The sequence below is a fragment of the Mycteria americana genome, chromosome Z (assembly GCF_035582795.1).
Source record: "Mycteria americana isolate JAX WOST 10 ecotype Jacksonville Zoo and Gardens chromosome Z, USCA_MyAme_1.0, whole genome shotgun sequence".
Lineage (NCBI taxonomy): Eukaryota > Metazoa > Chordata > Aves > Ciconiiformes > Ciconiidae > Mycteria > Mycteria americana.
In genome coordinates, this window is record NC_134396.1 from 2,173,075 (window position 1) to 2,194,927 (window position 21,853).

The following is a 21,853-nucleotide window of genomic DNA, read 5'->3' on the forward strand; positions in this document are numbered from 1 at the left end:
GACACAGCATGCCAGATGTGTCTCACTGGGGCTGAGTACAGGGGAATAACCTGGTCATTTTTGAATGGCTCAGTGTTTCTTTGGTTTTGCTAACCACTAGAATAACAGCAGCTGCTATGTTCTCTCTAACTAGGAAACTGCCTTCCCAATGCACACCTCGGCCAGAATTTTCAGGCCTTGACATTTTCATGTGAATCCAGCTTTGTTTCCTACAATGAACAGGAACACTTTAAAAACTTTATCCCATCTTTATATTTTCTTCAAAATAAAATGCATTTGTATTCTTGAAAACAACAACAGGTCCCATCACTTTCCTGAACAAGGCATGTAAAGATAAATAGAATAAAACACACAGTTCTGGGATTTAAAAAGCTGAAAGCATTTCCTAGGACTGATTTATAAAAAGGAACAGTCCCAGAGTGAACAAACTCTGCTTCAGGATGGGTCCCTCTGACACCTGTCAGTGGCCTCAGATCGTCCATTTCTCTGTACGAGCTTCCACACTTTTGACCAGGCCTTCTCCCAAAACCTCGAAGTCCTCCAGAATTGCCTCCACATTGGGAACGCAGACCAGCTCGTTGTTCAGAGTTGTCACCATCCTTCCTTTCATGCTGGAGACCTGCGGAACACACACAAACATTGCGCAAATGGGAGCACCTGGTCAGAGCTGCTTCACAACCTCTGCAAGCCCCAAATAGGAGAAGTAAATTGTTCTCCTGCTTCATCACATCCAACCCCTGCCACACCACGACACCCAATTTTCTAAGCCTCACTTCTCAACACCATCATTGCTCATTATTAGAGCTAATAAACTGCAAGAGTGGCCCTTCCAGCCCCTTTTAGGGTTTACCATGGAGCCACAGTCCAAAGATTGCAAGGAAGGAAGAGAAGCAATGGCCAGGGCATGGTGGAGATGGGAAAAGAGCACACAGGTGCATGGTGGAACTTGTGTAAGCAGAGCAGACAGGGTATGCAAAAAGGACGACACCATGACCCTGAATAAGAGCTGCCTGGGCTCTTCTCTGCTCTCTTGTTGGGTGTCAAGATCTCCAGTGGGAAGAGATCCTTGGCTCCATCACTAAAAACCCCCTCATGTTTAATCAACCCACACTCAGCTCAGATGCAAGCATCTCCTCCTCTCATTTCACCACTGTGAATAACTGGGTTTCACAACTGCAGCTAGGCTGAATGGCCAATGCCCTCTGGCCATGAAGAGAGGGGAGATAAATCACACAGAGACTGACAGCAGAAAAGCCTGGGCTGCCAACTCTGAGCCGTGAGTCACTGGTTTCTTTGCGTCTTTCCTTCATAGAAAGCAGCATGAATCACTCCAGCATGCCACACACCTAGCTTAACCACCACCAGAGTTTGCCAACCCACACAAAGTAGCTGGAAAATATCTCCATACATCGATAGGACTTGGGCACTACGAACCTAGGCTTGCCGCCCCAGCTTCTTGCAGGTTGGGTATTTCTGGGTAAAACATCCAAAGCCACAAGAATGGGACAGCCTGCTGCACACACCAAATGTCTTTGGCAAACAAGGCATCGCCCACCTCCCAGGAGGGGAGCAGAGAAAAGCACTTGGGACAGAGAGCTCTGTTCTGACCCATGACCATGGCACTAGGGCTTGTCCAGGGACACATGTTCCCTTCTCAGTTCTGCTGATGACTGGGGGCACTGTGGCCACAGCCTTCTTTCACCCTTTCTAAGAAGGAAAAGAAGTATGAGCTCCATTTCTCAAAGGGCTTTGGGGCTGATGAGAGTTAGACAAAGCAATTACAAAGCAGAAGAAAGGCTCTCCAAGCTTTCAGGGCATAAAGGTAACATGAAGCTTAAAGTAGAGTCAAGAACTCACCTTAAAAGGCTGAGGCTGAAAGCTCAAAGGTTTCCACAAAACTGCGATCACTTCCCCACCATGCTTGTCGTAGAAGAACAAGGCAAGATCGCTGAAGGCGTCCTGGGTAGAAAACAAACAGAGGTTGTGCCAGACATCCCAGAGCCAGAACCCATCCCTGATTCAGTCTCCTTATACAGGGACACACAGTAGCTCCACACCAGCCAGGACAAAAACTGCAGCTCTTTCAGTGGATTCCCAACAAGGAAAGCAACTGGCATCCCATGGACAATTCCTAGGTGCCTCCTGCTGTCTCTTTTCCCCCAGCCTTGATGGATACAGTGCACTGCCTCCAAGTTTTGCATGCAGACCTCATCACTAACTACCTCTTGTTGTCCCAGAGAGCAGAAACATGATCTACCACCTCCCACAGGCCTGCAAAAGCACCCAGAAATCAGCATCCAGCTTTAGGACATTGGACTCCTTAGGTGACAACCCACTGAGCCATGTCCAAGATGTCACAGTGCATCAGATGGCAAGAGGCAGGCCCTGTGCAGCAGGCAATCCTGCCACAATACATTTCACTACATGGCAGCAAAGACCAACCCCAGTCAAGATCTTTCACTGGAAGCCAGCATCTCGAGCTCCGCAATCTGTGCAACAAAACGTATCAAAGCTCCTTCTTCCCCCAGGACAAACCCCACGTGTGCCATCAGCACACAGTGTCCCAAAAGGAAACAAAACAGCAGAAATTTGAAGTAACACAAAGTCCTGTGAGGTGCAAAGAGATGGAATGCTCAGTGCAGGCACTGCAGGAATCTGCTCTCCTTGCCCCTGTGTTTCAGCAGCTCTGTGAGTAGCTCCTTTGGTAGTGCTGGGCAGGAGAGCTCAAAAAGAGATCTTGCATAAAGAGATGACTAAAGTCCACAGTCTGGTTTCCCTCAAGCCCACGCAAGCTGGATTCCTAGCACTGCAAGAAGGCAGGGGATGAGCATTGCAGCAGAAGTAAACAATGCTGTGTACAAGCAACTTTTCGAACCCAAATGTCTGGCTCTACAGTTCAGCACCTGGTACATATGGTACATAGATATGCATCCTGAGCACAGCTGATCAAGACAGCCAAGAAATTGCTCCCTGACACTTGTTCATCTTGGTGGAGATTAACATCAGGCAATGGCACATATTTACCGGGCCAAGCAAACAACCCCCAGCATCAGACAGAACAAGTTTCTGCACATGGCCTCACCAGCTTTGGAGCAACCTACCGCAAGAAACACAGACCCTCTGCTCCCTCTTCATCCTTCTCCTCCAACTCCTTAGTTTCCCCAGCTGCAACTTATGAGTTGCAGCTGAGTTCCCCCAGCTCAGCTATGCTCTTACAAAGAGAGGTCCCTGCTGGCATCATTGTATCATGAGGTTTTCATGAGGATGTGCATGAAAAAAAATCAACATCAAAGGCAAGCTTGGAAAGGGTCTTGTATAGACATACCAGGATGAAAAGGTAGGAGGAAAAAAACATGGATTGGGTTGGTATTACTAGTGATCCCAAAGGGTGGGGTGGCATTTTAAGAGTAAAGACCCAATAAGCAGGGAGCGGTGGTGTTTTCTGCAGCCTTCAGAGCCAGATTTATGAGTTCAGACTTGAAGTATCACAAACAGAGGGCAACACTATTAGGCCATCAAGCTGGGAAGATCCTGAGACCTGCCAGCTCATCCCACTTCACAGGATCTTCACAGGGGCAAGGCTGGTCAAGGCATTATCTTGCCAAACTGGCTAGAAAAACCACTGTCTAAAAATACATTGAGAAAGAGGCAACCTGCCCTGGCATTTCTCAGCTGAGAGTGACGGGTTGCACTCAGAGCCCAGTCAACAGCGAATACTCCTCCTTTTGCCGAAAGGCAAACAGCAGGAGGGAGGGAAAGCTCAACGAAGGGCAAGAAAGCTCAGGGCATGCTGTCTGCCAACATGAAGCTTTCCGAACCAGAGGGGAGCAGAGCATGTGAGAACCTGAAAAAGCCCCGCTACTCTACAGGGCGAGGTCTCAAGTGACACATGATACTCCCTACGAGCAAGCTATTTTTCACAAGCATGTCTCGCTGGACAGGAATCAGGGGTATTTGCAGGAAAGGAGCCCTCCCAGGCTCATTTCATTTCCCAATAAAACCACTGATACCCAGGACCTTTTATCCAGACAGCAGAGAGCAGAAAGCAGATGTTAAAAGGACAGCATCCAGTTCAAAAATCACAGCAGAGGGCAAGCATCTGCACTTACGCTGCTCCCAGCGCTGTCCACACAACAGCGCTTGGGCCAGCTCCACCGAGCTGCAGAGATGCACATTCAGCTCTTGGGAAACTGCAACATTAGAAGGGTCTGGTGTATTAGTCATCACACTTCTGTTTGTACAGAGGCTTGGGGAGTAAAAGTAAACAGAGTTCACCTCCCTTTCCACATCCCATGCTCCATGCCCAGTGCCACTGGGCTTGCCTGAGCCTGCAAACACCTTCCTCAATGGAAAGTTTAAGAGAAAAGGGAGAAAAGGCAGGGAGCACATCTGAACCCCTACTCCCTTCTCAAGCTGCTGTTATCTTTGGTTGCAATTCAGCTTTTAAGGCCCAGGGAAAGTTCTCCCTGCTCAGGAGGATCCCTGCCATCAGCAAAACCTACAGCTGGTTCCCATCTCGCAGAGGCACAGGGGACCTGCAAGCTTGGGGCTGTGATTCAGAGGAGCCTAATAGTCCAGGGAAGGCGTACCTGGCAGCTGGAAGAAGATTAGCTCAAGGTCTGTAAGGAGCCATTTGGGTTGTTCAAATGAAAGGATGGAGAAAGGTGGAGAGTAAAACAATACCCTGATCTAAAATGGGACTACTGGATTAAGCATCTCAAGCTGAAGCGTGGATTTTGCAATGAGATAAGTGCTCATTGCTAGTTAAGCAACTACATTGTTGTTGTTTAGGCATGAGGTTTTTTGGCCTAACCATTTATCCACCCATTTTTTCACTGCTTCTACCTATACCCAGAGATAGGGCTCATTGCATCACAGCTGCTGGAAAAAGAGGAGCCATTTGGGGAGGTCTCTGCACCTAAAATGTGCCTAGCAGCTCTTCCTGGTGCAACAGCAGTTCAAGTGGCAAATGCATCAGTCAACGTTTGCTCAGTGCTTAGAACATTTTAAGTGCTCTCAGCAAGGAATCTACCAGTATTAAAGCTACTTACTTCCAACAAATGACTACATTTGTGGTTAACACTTTATGGTCCTTGTCATTCTACCATGACCTGCCCTGATGTTCACAGGTTATGTGATACAGGCAGAGACTACCACCATGCCCAAACAGAGCAAGGAGCACTGTTGAGAAAACCAGGCTGCAGTTACTTCTGTGTCAGAGGGATTTTAAAAGAGAAAATAAAGCTGAGTGTTAGGTTTGGGATTCACCTGGCAAAAGGTATTTTAAATTATCCAAACTTTTCCACCTCCAAGTGCCTCATCAGAGCCACAAGCACATCCTCGTCCTGGGGGTTTGGGGCAGTGGCAAAGAAGTATGGCAAGGAAAAAAGCCACTCATGTTCTCCTGGCTGCATTAGCAAACATGCCTTGTCCACCAATCCACCAAACCACTCAAGATGAAAGTCTTCAGTCGCTTCCTATGGGATGAATCCAGGGTAGACCTCTAGGAAGGCATTACTGACACAGGAGAAACGTAGCCACAGGTACCCTCTGAGCTCACCCAAGGAGCATGAGGGGTTGATGCCTCGATACGGCCATGTATGCCTGTGTGCACATGCACACACGTGTGCATCCACCCCAACCCTGGGCACTATGCTAAGGGTCATGTAGCTGCTGTTAAGCTGCATGAGCGGGGAATTTCCTGCCACCTCTGCTCCTCTGAGGGCACAGCTCCAGACAGGAAGGCTTCCTCCATGCTACGAGAGTCCACAGAGCTTTTTCAGTTTGTTTCAGTTCAGTTTCTGGAAGTCTCAATAGGAGAAGCCAGGCCTGTCAGTCAAAACAGGACGGGAACAGTCTGACCTGAAAAGATTTCACCAGTTCCACCTACCTCTTGTAACCACAGCTTACATATTGTAAGAGACCAAGAACTTTTACTATCATTAATTCCTTCCTAACGTGCAGTAGCAAGCTACATGTACCTACACCGTGGGAGGAAGAAAGGGAAAGGCTGTAAGTCTTCCAGATGGGTCTTGTCTGAAGGTGCAAGAAATGCAAAACATTGCTTTATAGGGAAGGATGTTTACAGTAAAGCAGGAAACATTTTCCTGCTCATCTGCACAGGAAAGATCTCCCATGTACAAGATGGGCAGCTCCTCTGCCATGAGCTCTCCAATAGACATGTGCAGCCAGAGAAAGCTAAATCTCAGTGAAAGAGCGCTTCGCATCCAGTGACCCACTGAGACCAAAGACCCCGTAAGAAATGTTGGGTATTTTAACAGCCATTATAGACATGCAGATGCACATGGCACAGGCAGCTTCATCCAATTCTCCCCACCATGAGAGAACAGCTCTGGACCCTGAGAATGTGATCAGAGTCTTTGGGCTTTGCGAGCTCCTGAATGCATGCAGATGGGCATGGCAAATATATCCACAGGACTCCCTGGATGTGGGCAGAAAAGATCGTCCCCTGAGCTCAAGGACAGCCAAACCACCCTGGAGTAAGGGCTGCACTGACTGAGCCTTCCCACACCATGTCCCCAGCAAATGGCTGAGGGTTCTGCAGCTCAACACAGACCAGCAGTCATGACAGAGATCACACGGGAGCCTCATTTGAGACACTTAAAACTTAATTTAGCCTTGCTGGAGAATCCCCACCGGGACTGGACCCAGGGTTTGCTCGCTGAGGTGCTCGAGACCATAGGTGCTGGTGAGGCTGGTGATGGGCTGAAGCTCCAGGGAAGCCCTCTCTGCAGGACATCTGGCACCTGCTTTCCCTCAAAAACATCTGTCTGCAAAGCCTTCTCATCTGGACAGACTCCCAGAACAGGCCTTTTCTATCAAATCTGTCCTGGAATTGAAGAACTTGCCATCTGAATCCCACGACCAGCCTTTCATCTTTACCCAGTCTCCCAGGCACCACAGCAACTCAATCAGACACAAAAAATTAAAGCAGTCAGGACTCAACACCTCCCCTCCTTTCATTTTCTCCTTTGATTAGACTCCTTGGGGAAGGCATGCAGCAATCCTTTGGCTCCAGAGCATTCCTGCCTTGCTAACCTCTTTGATTTGAGAAGAACAGGAACTTCTCAGGGGCAAACAGGTTGGACAGGAGAAAAATGGGTCTCCTGGTTACTGGGCCAAGGACACTGGGGAAGATGATACTCCCTGCCCCTCTCAACTCAATCAATATGCCCGGGCATTTAAATCCCTTTTTCACGTGGCAAGCTCAGAAAAGGGCAGATGTTTCTTTTCTGCCCATAGAAGAGAACAAAATCCCACAGCATCGCTGAGTGGCAGATGTTTCTATAACCTCCCTTTGTTTCTATAAACCCACCACGGCTGCACTGTCAGCCTTGGCTACAACCCTGTTGCTCAGTTCTGTGGTTTGTGCTATTAAGGGATAGCAAATTACTCTGAATCAAAGCCAGCCAGTTCCATGTCCAAGTGCGTTCTCATCCAAAATCTTTCGTAAGGATTCACTGCTGTCACCACAGTGCTTTCTGGCACCAACTTCTTGCTGCATTTGGATCACCCCGGGGACTCCCAGCCTTCAGGATGAGGATGAGCTGAACACTGCTTTGAGAAGCAAACACCAGGGAAGGAGAAATGCAAAGGCGCTGGAGAGGCTACCAACCAAAGCCAGGTCAAAGCACAAAGCCAAGGCAAAGGTCTTGCCTTCAAGCAACAACACTGGTACACTGAGACATGAAGCTGGATGATTTCTGATGGGGTAGTTTTGACCAACAGTATGCATCACCTGCTTGCTGGTGACCCTGCAGTGAAGTCGGCTTTTGAGGCCCTCCAACACAGGTGGACATGGCTGAGTTACTGGAGAGCACATGCAGCATCACCTCTTTGATTTTTCCAGAAGAAACACCTGTTTGCCCAAAAAGAGATATTCATCAACCCCTTCAGGTCTGCCTGCTACTGACTGGGAAGCTACAAGAGCCAAGTGAACTGGTACTGCAAGATACCTCCAATACGACAGCTGCAAGGGAACACAGCCATACCTATCTCAGAGCCTTCAAGAGGAGGAAAAACTCCCCAGTCAGGGCTGCTGAGGCAGATTTCAGGCTTTCTACCCCATAGTTCACTCTTTGGAGAAACCTGTGACAGGTTCCTGTGCTGCTCCTCCCAAGCATCCTCAGGCCAGAGAATGAGAGACACCAAGCGAGCACAACGCTGCTTCCAGCGAGGCAATGTGACCTTTGCTCATATCCATGTTTCTTCATTGGGATGTTAGTATATTGGATTTAGGACCAGCTGCAATTTGTAACCCCACCAAACCCTATTCCGAGTCTATTATTACCTGTATTAGAGAAAAGAGACAGTAAAAGTTCAGCTTGGATGTCATAATTGACTGGATCAATTAAGTCATAATTGCTTAAATAATTAAAATGAAAGCTGCTTTCCAGGGAAGTCTCTTCTGCATCTTTCACTTCTGAAACCATTTGCTGACACCGAGTTGACTAGAAGCACAAAAGTGTCCCATAAACTGCAACACACCCTGATGAGTTTCCTGATCGAGTGCCTCGATAGACAGTGTGATTTGCTGCAAGCCTGTTAACAGCCTCCCCTGGGGGCCTGCTCTCCCCATCTGCTCGTCCAACAGCCTCCGGCTCCTCTTCAAGCATGAAGTCAGCCTCCTGCCACGTCTCCGTGAGAGTCACTTAGCCCCGATCCCTCCGGAGATGCAGAGGCTCCGGCCCCATGCATGCAGGCACCACCAGGGCCTTGGCAGCTGCTGAAAGGCTCCGTTCAACTCTACCCCCCCCTTCCAGCATGGCATGGAGAGGAATTTCAGGCTTAAGAAACTCCATTTCCTACCCAGATCTATGTCTCTTGGTTGAGGTTTCATGGTGGCAGGTCAAATCCTCATCATACAGGGAACAGAAGAGAGGGGCCAGTCTTGATAGTCCTCCTCAGATCCAGATGCCAGGGATGAGTGAAATAGTGAATGGTTCCTGATCACTGTGCTTCCTGCTCCCTTTTAAAAGTCTTGTGCAGGGTGCTTCTCCCCCTCCTTCTTGCATATCCTGGACCTCAAGAAACCCCCCAAATAATCTCTTCAATGTGTCCTGCAGGACCTCCGGCTTCAAAACCACCTTCCTTCTCCAAGGTAGGAGAGCACTGAGCACCTCTTCTCCCCTCTCTTCTCCTCCGTGACTTTCCAGCTAAACAAGCAGCACTACTTGCAGGGAAATTGTGGGACAATTTTGAGGTCTTCCTCAATTTAAAAAGATCCTGCATGCATCCCTGTCTCTCACTTCCTTGCCCCGCTGCCCCTAGACTGTCCCAACCTGCTGTGGTGACAGACGGACTGAGCTCGCACCTTGCTACACCTGGCAGCTCTACTGAAGCCACAGCAGATTCCCATAGACTGGGCAGAGATCAGAATGAAATGCAGCTGGCAGGCAGCATGGGAGGTAACAGGGCTGTGCCTAGGGTTGAGGAAACCTTCAAAGAAACTCTTCCAAGTTTTCTTTGGCCACCTCCTAAGCTACCTGGGTTAAGGTGAAAGGGGAGGTTGAACCTAAAGGGCCCAGCATCTTCCAGCCTGAACTGGAGTTTTAATTCAGGCACTTTAGCAATTCCTTCTATGCACCTGGAGGCAAGATCTGGCCCTTTCTGCTGTCCCTCCTTGCAGCTGCCACCACCGCCAAGCCTGGCAGCAGCAGCACAGAAACACTCAGTGGCTGTACAGGATCAGCCAACTTGGGGACCAGCAAATGCTAAACCCTGCAGAGCCTGCAGGAGTCACCCCAGGAAGAGAAAAGACACTACCCAAAAACTATTTTTCTCTTGCATGAACACCTCCTTCCCCAACGCAAGCTTGGAGAGAAGCTAATACCAAATCTTCAGGCAAGAGAAGCATACAGGAAAGTGGACAAAACCTTCCAGGTGCGTGAGTCGGGAGAAGGGCAAGAGGAAAGCCCTCTGACCTGCCACGCTGCCCAGGAGGGCTGGGAGGGCCGGAAGGGCCGGCCAGGAGCTGCCAGAGCACAGCTAAAGCTGGAGCCCCCCCAGCATCAGCTCTGCCTTCCAGCAAGCTGCCACCAGCACAGCCCAGCTGCCGCAGGGACCTGAGCAGCCAACACGCTGCAACAAGGGAAATCACAGTCAGATATTAGGGAATAAATTTTCACAATGGTGGCCAAACATTGGGACAGGGAGGTGGGAAATCTCCATCCCTGGACACAGTCAGCATGCAACATGACTGGGCTCTGCACAGCCTGTTCTAATGTCAAAGCTGGCTCTGCCCTGAGTGGGGAACGGGGCCAGAGGCCTCCACAGAACCATTCCTGCCAAAGCCAGCCTACGATTCCTATGGCAGTTCTGACATTGCTCACAGTAATTCTGTGGGTAAGGGATGATGGCACTTGAAAGTCGAGCCAGGTTTTGAAAAAAGGGCATCACAATCCCACCTCCCTGCACACTACCATTTACTCAGCTACTGCACGCAAAGCTGGGAAGGGCCAAAGAGGCAGACGCTGCACATCTGCAGAGTACTGGCTGTCCAGATCCAGTGTGGATCACCACTGCCACCCAGCATCTTGTGTATCTCCCCAGCTTGCTGAGACTCTGGCATGGTTACACGGTGGCAAAGCACTGGGTTAACTTTGGATACTGATGTTCTCTATATACCCACATTACCAACTTCCTCTGCCATCACGCATGTAACCAGCCCCAGAGAAACCGTCCTGTGACCAATATTCAGCCTCTATGGCTCATGCAATCATTGGCCTAACAGCAGGAGCCCTACTGGTACCATGCCATGGATTCCCCCAAAAACATGGGTAGCTACTGTCCATCCTGCACCCCAGGTGGTGCAAGAAGCCATGAAAAGTCAATTAACAGACTATGGACAAATGGCTTAAAGATACTTTTGCACTGAAATATCATATTCTTCAGCAAAAGCTCCAGGTGCTTTGTATCTGAGGTCATTCTCACATTAGTAGCGCTCCCATTTCCATAGAATGGGTGATGCATTCACCAGGTCTTCTGCTGAAGAAGCGATTTCAGACGCCCACAAAGAGTGACCATCACATGCAAAATACATAAAGATGTCACCAACTAGGTCCTGCAGTAGGAGGCAACTAATGACCTGAATGCCAGAAAGCAGCTCCCCCTTAGGCAGGTAGCCCCTGTGCCTCCCCAAAGGGCCATGCTTACTCTCAGCTCCTGAAGGTAGCACTGTACAGGGTCATAATCCACCACAGGAAAGAGGATCTTCACTGCAGTGCTGTTCTTCACCACGCCACGGGAAAATGACTTTAGTGGCCGGTCCACGCTCTCCAGATGCCGAGGAATCTGGTTTGGATTCAGGTGGATTAGGACATCGTAGAAGTCCAAAGGAGGACGGAAGACCATCTGCAGGGAGAAAAGACCAGTGCTACTCAATATAGGACACAGGTGAGCAGGAGAGATGAGAGAGGTTTCCCAAGTCCTTGCTTGCATTTTACTCCCATCTCCTTAGAAAGCAGTAAACCAAAGCCAAAATGTTTGAGATTTATGTCAGAAGTTTTCCAAAACATCCACAGGAAAAACACAGCTATGGTGGAGCCATGGGGAGCTCCAGCCCATACCAGCCACCGCATTCCCTCTGGGCTGAGACAAATCACTGATCCAGCATGGGCTCTGCTCACATCAGAAGGATGTGACCCTCACTCCCCTATACCCCATGCAAGTGCTGTAACAAGGACTCTGTCAAGAGCAAAGTGGTTGCCCCGTGGCCATCTCCTGGTTGATAGACTAAATGTTCTCTGGACCACCAAAGTGCACCAGGAAGGACACACTCGATTGCCACAGACCAACTGTACAGCAAGCCCCACCCTTAGAGAAAGGAGATGCTCCCTACCCACATCAGACATCTAGCCAGAAGGACTACACTCTTTACCCTATTGGTTTCCCAGATCAACAGAAAAAAAACTAACTGCTGTCCCCAGGACTTGGGGACGGTACCTGGAGAAGAGTTTTCCACAGGGCCAACACGGTCGTCTCCAGCCCTGACCAGAGACCCCAGGAAGCCCACCTGAGCGCACGACAGTGGGTGGGCAGTCAAGAGGGACAGATGGTGAGCCGAGACAGGCAACCATGCTGCATGTGGCAAAGTCTCAGAATGAAGAGGGGAGTTAAGAACCTAATAGGAGCTGAACGACACCCAGGGAACACGAGGAGCTGTGTAATAACAGGACGGTCCTGTCTGTCCAACAGAAGTTGCCCCAGAAGGCAGCAGCATCTCCCATCAAGCAGACAGAGGGTGAGAGCAAGCCCCGTAACTGGAGGGGAGCAATCCCAGACAACTATTTGGACAGGCAGGATCTGGCACAGTGGATACAGCTGTATTAAAATGGAAAAAAAACCAGCTTAAAACTATGTGTATGTTTTTGTGGAATAAATGATGCAGGGACATGAACAGAGGTGTGGGACACTGCTCAACTTGGTGCTGGCAGAAAACCCACTGCTCAGAGCTGGTTTATAGCCTGGCTGGGGAGAACACACATGAAGAACATCAGTGACCAGCACTGAGCCCCAGCTCTGGTCCACAGAGATCCCCTTTCCCACCCAGCTGACCAAGTCCATGGCTTATTGTACCCCCCCGGGAGCAAAGAAAAAGACCTCACAAACCCATGTCTGCATCTGGATGAGAGTGGGCATGTCCCCAGGCAACTCAAAAGCAGACAAAAAAAAACTTGGAGCACCCTCTTAGATACATGGGAAGAGGAGGCAACTCCCAAGTTGCGCTGTAGAGGCTTTTCTCTCCTCCCATCCCCACCCACACTTTGCTTACAAACAGATGAGCAGCCCTGGAAACAGCATCCCATGTTTATCCCTAAGGAACGTCACAGGCCTGGGAGGATGCTGGTACGGACCAGAGGGACACTCTGGGGACGAGAAAGGATCCCACTGCAATGGCCAAGAGGAGGACCAAGGAGGCTAAGTAGAGGGGTTGGGAGCACGCTATGGACAGGCAACAGCTTGTTTCAGAAGCTGACCACCCCCACCTCACACTGCACCTCTTGGGTTTACGTCTTGGGTCTGCACTGCAACTGCAGCACACCAGGCACACCTCACCTGTACAGTGCTCTCACCCCTTCACAGCCCAGTAACACACACTGCTCCTGCCTCAAGCAGATCTCACCCCTGTAACACTTGCAGAGCAAAATGCAGCAGAACTGAAAGCAATGTCGGTAAATCCTTTTTATATTGCCTAGGCCGGAAAAAAAACCCACCCTATATGGGTTTTTTCCTAATATGAATCTGTTATATCTAACCACTGTTTGACTTTGAGTCCTCTCAGCCTTAATTGCCTAAGTCACCACTTAGTACGCCAACAAGCTCCCCTCCAATACACAGGTATCTCCCTTCAAAGGGCAAGTAACTGTCTGCATCTCCCAGGTCCATTTGAGTAATGGATGTTTTAACTTAAAAGAGAAAATGAAGAAGGTTAAACTAGATATGGCCTTGCTCCTCTGCTCAAGCCAAAATAACATCTTCCTAAAGTGCCTGTTAGCATCCTACCAAAACCTCTGCCACTCTGGGCTTGGTTAGACTTGAGCACACAAGCCGATTGGCACAGTTACACCAAGACAGAGTCTCCCAGAGGCACCATTTGCTCCAGCCACAGACAGGTAACTGATACAGCATGAGAACATTGCAGGTTTGCTCATGCCCCAAGAAAACCAGAGAATACAAAATAAATTTTCCCCAGTCAATGATATTTCACCCCAAGTTGCTATCCAGAGCTGGGTCCCCCAGAGTGGGGGAGCACAATGGGGCACCAGCCTCCCAGCTCCTATCCTTGCTGCTCTTCATCCTGGGGCAACCACGCATGGCCATAACCTGAATCCTACTAACACATCCCAGCGATCATCACTGAAGACCAGTATGCTTTGTCAGAGCCTGAAAACCCTTGTGCTGGCACCCCAAGGGGCTACCTTCACATCCTGGCTGTTGAGTGGATCCATGAGCTGCTCCTCCAGGGCACGGAGAGACTCTGAGGCCAGCACAACAAGGCGCTGCAGGATCTGTGGAGGGAAGAAAGCCAGAGGGTGAAACTCAGCAGTCCTGGATGTAGAAGGGACCCTGCTCACCCACAGCACCATTGGAGCTGGCTCCAGCACTGGGAGCAGGGAACTGCCCCAAGCCAGCAGCCACCATGGGGCAAGGACAGAGGGCCCAGCTCACCTGCGCTGAGGGTTGCTCTTGGGTCCACATGGAGCTCCACCGGTCTTTGGGGGTGGCGATGAACATGACAGAGAGGCGAGAGCGAGCAGCCACAAACTTGTTCTTGATCTCTGTGCAGTCAGTGTCTGGAGAGGGCAGGCAGATGGTGAGATGCTCTGCCCCATCCACAGCCCTCCAGCCTTCTTGCCCATACATCGCAGCCCAGAAAAGGGCGTAACAACAGGCTGTATCCTCTCCCACCCTCTGATCCCGCAGTCCATGTCCTCCATCACCATGGGCTCACTCTGCTGTCATGCTTCCCTCACCATCCACCTGCGGGAAGTTCTGGAGACAGGATGCAGGGCTAGACAGACCTTTGCTCTAAACCCACCCAGACAGGCCCAGACATGGCTCAAGAAATGGCAGGTGCTGGGACTGACATGGGCTGGGAACTCACATTATAAGCTAACAACAGAGTTTGTACTCAAAGAGTTTTCTGTATTTCCCCCCTGCCTCCTCAAGTGAGGAAAAAAATAGCTCTTTGGCCAAAAAACACTTCCCATTTAGTTCATTAAAAAAAGCTGGAGGGTAGAAAAATATCAGTTTCGAAAACCCAGTTCTCTCTTTCAAAAAAGAAGTTGAGGGAGTGGCTAAAACTCACAGAAACAGCTGCTCCCTCCAGCACTGCACAAACCACTATGAAGCAGCTTTACCTTTTCTTACAAATCAGCTTTAAAAGCTGAGTATAGCTATCTCCCCCACCCTACCACCACCCAAAGCCAAGACAATCCCATGGTCTCTTCTGGCTCCTGGGGAAAGACAGCATGTATCTGAAAGACGACCAACAGGCAAAACACAAGGAAGAGGGCAGGGCCGCAGGTCCACTTGGATGTGTCAACATGCTCCTTCAGAAACCAAAGACCTTTACCAGGAAATTCGTAACGCTCAAGAGGTAACAAAACCTGGAGGACTGCAGCACTTTTCCCTTGCAGGTTTGGAAATCAGGGACTAGTAGATCATCCCCGTGATCTGAGTGGTGCAGCAGCACTCTCAAAGCAGACACAGTGTAGGAGGCTTTGAAGCTTCCTCTTCAAGAGCCTGACTGCTCTCCCAGCACAACTGAAGGTTTGGCCCCCAAGAGCCAGGGCAAAGCCTCAAGCAAAAACACCGCTATGAAGGAGCAGAGGGCTTCAAAAGCAAGGCAGGACAGGAGTAAAGGAGGGGAAAATCTCCTTTCCCCCAGCAGAAGCCATGAAACCCCATGTATCCAAGACCCCTGGAGCCAAGTGCTGACCAAGGAGGGCTCAAGACCATCATGCCAGAGCTCTCCTGCATGCTGCCTGCTCACCTGTGAGGCCAGCATTCAGGTTGACAATCAGAGGGTTGTTTTTCCAGTCAAAGGTTGCCAGCAGGTCGAGGAAGCGCAGGAACCCCACCTGGGGAGAGCTACAAGGAAGACAAAACAGTTCAACACCAGCATTTACTCCCTTGGCAGCAAGAGGGGCTCAGGGGTGACTTAGTGATGCCCAGCCCACATGCAGCCCAAGAAGGAATGTCCGTGGTGGGAGAAGGAAGTCCAGAACAAGCATGAGGCTCTTCCCCTTCTCTGAATCCCAGGGAAAAGCCTTTCCCCCTTGTTTCTCCCTCCCCAAGTAAAAGAAACCAGCAAAAAGTGAAACATTGCCCACAGTCACCCCATCTCCCACCAATCCCCCAACCCAGAGTCCCACGGTTGGAGCAGGAGGAGGGCGGAGAGTGGGTTGCTCCCATCTCCAGTGCAGCTCCGAACAACCCCAGCCAAGCTCCCACCGTGCCTCTTTCCCTGTGACACAACACGTGTGTGAAGCCAGGCAGCTGGGATGATGGGGCTCCTGCTAGCAAGGTATTTTACGAGACAGGAAAGCATTTTAGGCATCAGGCTGTTACTCCGTGATACTTTGGGAAGGAAACCGGACCCCAAATGCAGGGCAGAGTAACCTTTTGGCTCCAAACAGCAAAAACACTCCCTTTAACTTCATTTCACTCCCTCTGGGCCGCATCCCATCCATCTGCTGGGGCCAGCAAGCAATTGGCCCCGCAGGGTTATTTACCAACAGGCTACTCCAATTCAGCTTTCAGCGGCCGACCTCTCACTCTCCCCTCAGGAGTCCTGGGACACCATAATGTCCCTCCCAGGGAACCCAGGAGCCCCAGCGTGCTGGTAGCCACAACGCAGCCCTCACAGCTGCTTCTCCTGGCCAACCCCCACAGGACAAGGGGCCCCACCAGTACTCAAGAAGGCACAAGACACCCCGTGGTTGTGCCACCAGCATCCAGAGGCCATGAAGGTGCTTGCTCCCATCCTGACCTCCTTCCCCTCTCACTCTGCGGCATAGTGGGTGGGGGAAGCCACAGCCCTCCAGCACACGGCATCTCCATCTCCTCTGGCCAGCCGCTCCCAACGGCGCTTAGGACACCGTTTCGGCAGCACAGGGGCCTCACGCTCACTGCGGTGCACCCTCCCAGCATCTCCTGCCCTAGCAGCATCCCATCCCTCCTCCATCCCAGGTAAGGAAAAAAGCACTAAATCCTATCGGGCCAGCCTGGACTCCTCCTCCTCACCTGGGCGGCGTGAAGGGGGCTGGGTGGAGGAAGAGAAATGCCACGAGGAGGTCCACACATTCCTCAGAGATGTTGTCGTTCAGGAGCTGGGCGCTGACCCAGCGCTTAGCCAGCCGGCAAGTGCTGCCAAAGACTGGGTGCTGCTGCTGGAGCCTGTGAGGAGGGAGACAAGCCACTGCTCAACCCACACATCCCAGGACCCAAAACGCCCTTTGGGCATTCGGCAGGAGAGAAGAGAGTGGCAAATGCTCTGCCAGGAACGTGCGCACAGCATCACGAGCACAGGGCACTCTCCATGGGTGTTGAGACTTTGGGGGAACGAAAGGGAAATGCTGCCACATGTTCCTCTTCTAACCACGCAGCTCTTTGGTACTTCTCTCTCCGTACCAGTGACCCTGGATGTGACAACAGGGACAACTGGTGCCACCCCCACCCACATTCATCCCTCCATCCTCCTGCAGAGCCTCTCACGAGATGGGCAGAAGGGCCATTTCCCATGGTGAGCTCCTCTCCCCACCGTCACCCTCCAACATCCAAGGCCACCTCCCCGCTGGCTTCCAGCCACGTCCCATGTCCTGGCCCTCCCACGCACCCCCCACCTCACCTACCCATGCAGGGAGCTGGTTAGATAGGGCAGATGCAACGTCTCCAGCTCCAGCTGCCGAGACTCCTCTGTGTCCTGGTACTTCAGCATCCCTTCTGGGGTGACCACTTCCTTCAAGATCAGGGGCTCCCGGTGGTAGGCTACTTGGAGACGGAAAACATAGCCGTCCTGAGATGGGAGCAGAAGGTGAAGTCAGGCTTGGTGGTAAAATAAGCAGGCTGGTGTGCTACACTGCACCTCAGGGACACATCCTGGCATCAGCACAGTCTCACTATGCTCCTTCATAGGCCTACCATCCAAATCCTGGTTTTGTCCAGTGGAACCACTGCCACAACCCCCCGCCTGCCCCCTCGGTAACAAGCCAGGGCTGGAGAAGGTCCCTGTCACCCCCCTACCTTGTACACATCAGTGTGGGTGACTGCAGGTCTGCAAACCAGCTGGTGCTGCTGCTGGAGGAGCTCAGCCAGCTGAAGGTGGAAAGCCGCCTTGATGCGCTTGATGGCTTCTTTGTCCTGCGGCCACTGGCCACTGCCTTCCATGTGGCAGACAACTGGGAGCAAAGGGACAGCAGGAGGCCAGTGAGCCCCACACAAAAATGAGGTGTTGGATGGGGGGTGGCTGGGACTAGAGGTTACAGCAGGAGTGCAGAAGGAGCCAGGACTCTGCTCCTGCCTGCAGCACACCAACGCAGCAGTAATGGAGCCAGCGGCACCGTGTGCCTCTGCTTCCCCCCACCAAATCATCTCCCGTTCACATCTCTCCCCGCTTACTCTTCAAAGGGGCTATGTAGGCTGGGCAGGGCTTCTCCTCCGAGGGAAGCAGCAAGTGCTTGGTCCTGATTCGGGTATGGAAGGAATAAATCGGCTTCATGGGAATGGGAGGGAAGACCTGGGAGAGAACAGCCGCCTGGGGACTCAGAACAGGGAGCAGAAACCCTGGGGCACCACACACCCCCTCACCCCAAACCTCCCACTGCAACAAAGCCCCCTGGCACAGAGGGCTTGGCCAACTTGTGCACAGCCAGCCCCAGGGACAGGACAGCAAAGAAGAGGCACTGCATCACCCCGAGGGCTCTAGGGAGCCACAAAAGCAGAGAGTGACTAATTCTCTCTGCCCTCCCTCAGCCCAGGGCCTCCCCCCAGCTCCTCGCAGACCCCCATGCACGGACTGTGCCCCGGGACACTCACGTCTGTGTACCGGAGGGCTGGATGGACACCCTGCACAGCCGTCACTGTCAGTGGCAGCCCCTTCAGGTTCCACAGCTTGCGGCTCAGGTCATCGTAGGAGCAGACGACGCTCACCATGGCCTCCTCACCTGTCCCCGAAGCCTGCAGACACAGGGAGCCTCTCCGTTTGCCTCTCCTGCACCTGCATGGACACCCACCTCCCCTCCCTCTCAGGCTGGCATCACAGCCAAGTTATGAGGAGCAAGGACTGCCACCCCAGGGAGCAGCTTCTGGCAAAAGCACTCAGCAAAATGGGGAGGTAAGAGAGAGAGGAAAGCCAAGGGCAAGACCGTCTGCGGCTCCCCAGCAGCCACAGGCATCCCAGAGGCTGTGTTTCAAGTGGCAAATGAAATTATTTCCTGTGCAAGGCACTAAGACAGCACCAAGAGGAATTCTCCCTAGGAAAGAAGAATCTAAGAGTGATTTGGGGGTAAAGCGATCATACACTGGCAAGGTAAGAGCTCTGCTACTGCCTCCTTGCCGGTTACCACGATGCCAACAGAGGCGGCAGTCAACAGAAAGTTGCTCCAACTGCATCCTTAGCCAAGGCAGAGCTGGGAAGCACAGCAAAAACAAGAACAGAAAATATCCAGAGGAACGCAGGAGCCCTGGCGAGGGCAGATAAGAAGCACTGAAAGGAGAATTGCTGCTGCCCTTGCTGCTTCCACCTCTCCAAAGCACAGCAGAGGAGCCTGAACGAGGAGGAGGAGATATCACCAACACCAAACCACTCAGCTCAGACACGGCTGAGTCAAGCCGCATGCATCCGGCAAGCCTGGGCTTTCCGGCAGAGCAGCAGCACCCTCTGCGGGGTACGCCACGAACGACAAACCCCCGTTCCGCCTGTCTCTAGAGCTGGCTGCACCATCCATCCTCCCTCGTCCCCCATGTCCCTCGACCACCACAGACTCCCCAGGCTGCCTGCAAACAAGCAGCTGGAGGAGCAGAGACAGACACCCCTATCCACTGCCCTGCGCACAAGAGCGAGTTTCTCCTTCATTTGTCAAGGACTGCCAACAACCAGACTCCTAAATGCCCCTCGGGCTCTGGGAAAGTGCATTCCCTCTCAGCATGGGGTTTATCCACCCTGCTCACCCCAGGCTAGCTTGCAGGGACACAGTGCACACAGATTTTGCTGCCTCACCACACAGCAGGCTGTACAAACTAGCATCTCATCCCAAATCTGACATGCAGCTCTGTCCAGACCACAGCTGGTCCTGGCACAGGAAAATTTCTGTCAGATTTGGTCCTCTTTGCTCTTAAAAAGGGGAAAGGAAACAATTTCCTCCTCCATCCAAGAACCAGATAAAAAGCTCGTTTTACCAAAGAACAACAAAGTGGTGCCAAAGCGCGCATGGCTCATCTCCAGCCTTCAATTTCACAAGCTGGAGAGCAGAAGTAGGGAGGGGGACATTTCCTAGCCTCCAAGATGCATCTTTTTCTTTATTTCAGCTGCACATTCAGCTGCAACACTAGGGAGGACTCGGTGGGCATGATCTAGCACTTTGCAGCATGACAGGAAAGATCCTTCTGGGTTTCCCAGGTGTGCCTATGGGATGAAGGCACAGGAATGTCTGACCCATGTCCTGAAGGACGTGGGACCTGAAAGGTGCAGCCAGAGGAGCACAGTGGGACAGCAATACACACTCAGACAATGTGGACATAGTGGACACAAGTAGAAAGAGGAGGCCAGTGGGATGCTTGCAGGACAAAATGGGGTGTGGGTGCTACCAGAGCAAGAGGACTTCAGCAGCTATGCCTTGGCTGGCACGGAAGGCTCAGCAGATCCAAGGAGGACACCACACTGCCCATCCAAGCGCCCAAAGACGGGCATTTTCCTTATCCTTGCTTCCTTCTCTTGGGAACCACCTAGCTGCCTCAGGGCCACAAAGCTAAAATGACCTCCCCTTAGCCCTTCCCATACCTCCCTTCCCTGAGAAATCCACAGCCACGCTGGGGGAACAACCGTACCTCTTGCCCAGTCCTGATCACAGACTCCAGCAGGGCTCCAGTATAGCAGATGGAGGATTCAGGAATGTCCATGTGGCTACATGGAAGAAGGCAACAGAGCATCAGAGCTATGATACATCAACCCATCCATCCTCATGCTGCATGCTGTGCCCACAGGCAAGGGTCAGTCCAAGACCAAGGAATCCCTCCATACAGGAAGGTCATGGTGAGGAGACCAATCTCTGTGCGTTCCTCCCACGCCCAAGTTATCCTCCCAAAGTGGCACAACAACTCGTTCAGCTTCACAGGATTCAAAGCCAAAGCTGCCAATGTGCGGCCTTTTCTCACAAGACCCCTTGTCAAGTCGGGATAAAGAGGCCCGGGCAACCCCTTTCTGTGCAAGAGGGTCTCATTTTTGGCAGAAAGTCTAAACTGCTACAAGGAGGCTTTCCAATGCTGTAGGGAGACACAACCTTGTGAACCACTACAGGATCCCAGAGGATTTCATGAAACATCCTGCAAGGTCCAGACAGCTTCTCCTCCAGCTCTGCCAACAATGAGTGTCCCAACATCCCATCTGCATGTAAGGGCAGGACCATGCTGCCTCCCTGCCCTTAGTATTGCCATCAGCAGAAGCTACAGCACCATGTGCTTGCCCTCCCCACCTTCTCTTGGGAAGCAGCTCGCAGCATCAGGACCACAACCAAAATGACTTCCAGATTTCACAAAGCCAAAACGACCCACAACGTCCCCCAAAGCGCGAAGCTGACGATGGGGCTACCGGGGACATAGCACAAGCCAGGAGAGCGGCAGTGACCCCACACAGGTGCAGATCTCCCAGCCTCGGCTGCTGCTCAGTACGACTTACAGCTTCAGCAGGTGCCTGATGATCTGCTCAGGAATGAGCCGTTTCTGGTAGACAGTGTCAGCCTCCCACACTACTGCCTCACAGATGCTGCCATCCTGGAACCGACGCAGCTCCGATTTCTCCCCCCAGAAGGTCCGGAAGTCCAAGGCCTGCAGGGGGACATTGGCCAAGCCAGGCGAGGGACACACGTCACCACTGGGGCTAGCCAAACCATTCCCACAACCACCAGCCAGCATCGCAGCCGTTCGCAACCTCAGCACGACACCAGCTCTGCTCCACCCCACTTGGCACAAGCAGGGCTCCCCTTACCTCAGGGCAATCAGCCTGCGGTCCCTTCTCCAGTGTGCTGGCAGCAAACTCAGGGACAAACAGAAGCCCAAACGTCAGGGGCCCAACATCCTTATGTTTCGGGGGCTCAGCATCAATTGGCCACTG

General features: G+C 51.8%; 1 protein-coding gene across 2 annotated transcripts in view; it reads right to left on the reverse strand.

The window, feature by feature from the left end:
* Positions 1-217: 217 nt before the first annotated feature.
* NOL6 (nucleolar protein 6) overlaps positions 218-21,853 on the reverse strand; it is a 28,451-nt gene continuing 6,815 nt past the window's right edge. The window contains exons 13-26 of one of the 2 annotated variants that reach the window (XM_075526973.1): positions 21,728-21,850; positions 21,419-21,567; positions 20,572-20,647; positions 18,562-18,702; positions 18,145-18,262; positions 17,770-17,924; positions 17,379-17,542; positions 16,771-16,923; positions 15,518-15,615; positions 14,191-14,315; positions 13,941-14,030; positions 11,176-11,373; positions 1,858-1,959; positions 218-619 (exon numbers count right to left, since the gene is read on the reverse strand). In XM_075526973.1, the coding sequence (XP_075383088.1) occupies positions 470-619; positions 1,858-1,959; positions 11,176-11,373; positions 13,941-14,030; positions 14,191-14,315; positions 15,518-15,615; positions 16,771-16,923; positions 17,379-17,542; positions 17,770-17,924; positions 18,145-18,262; positions 18,562-18,702; positions 20,572-20,647; positions 21,419-21,567; positions 21,728-21,850 (1,842 nt within the window). In that variant the 3' untranslated portion in view covers positions 218-469. The remainder of the gene's footprint in view (positions 620-1,857; positions 1,960-11,175; positions 11,374-13,940; positions 14,031-14,190; positions 14,316-15,517; positions 15,616-16,770; positions 16,924-17,378; positions 17,543-17,769; positions 17,925-18,144; positions 18,263-18,561; positions 18,703-20,571; positions 20,648-21,418; positions 21,568-21,727; positions 21,851-21,853) is intronic. The other variant, XM_075526974.1, reaches the window with a different exon arrangement.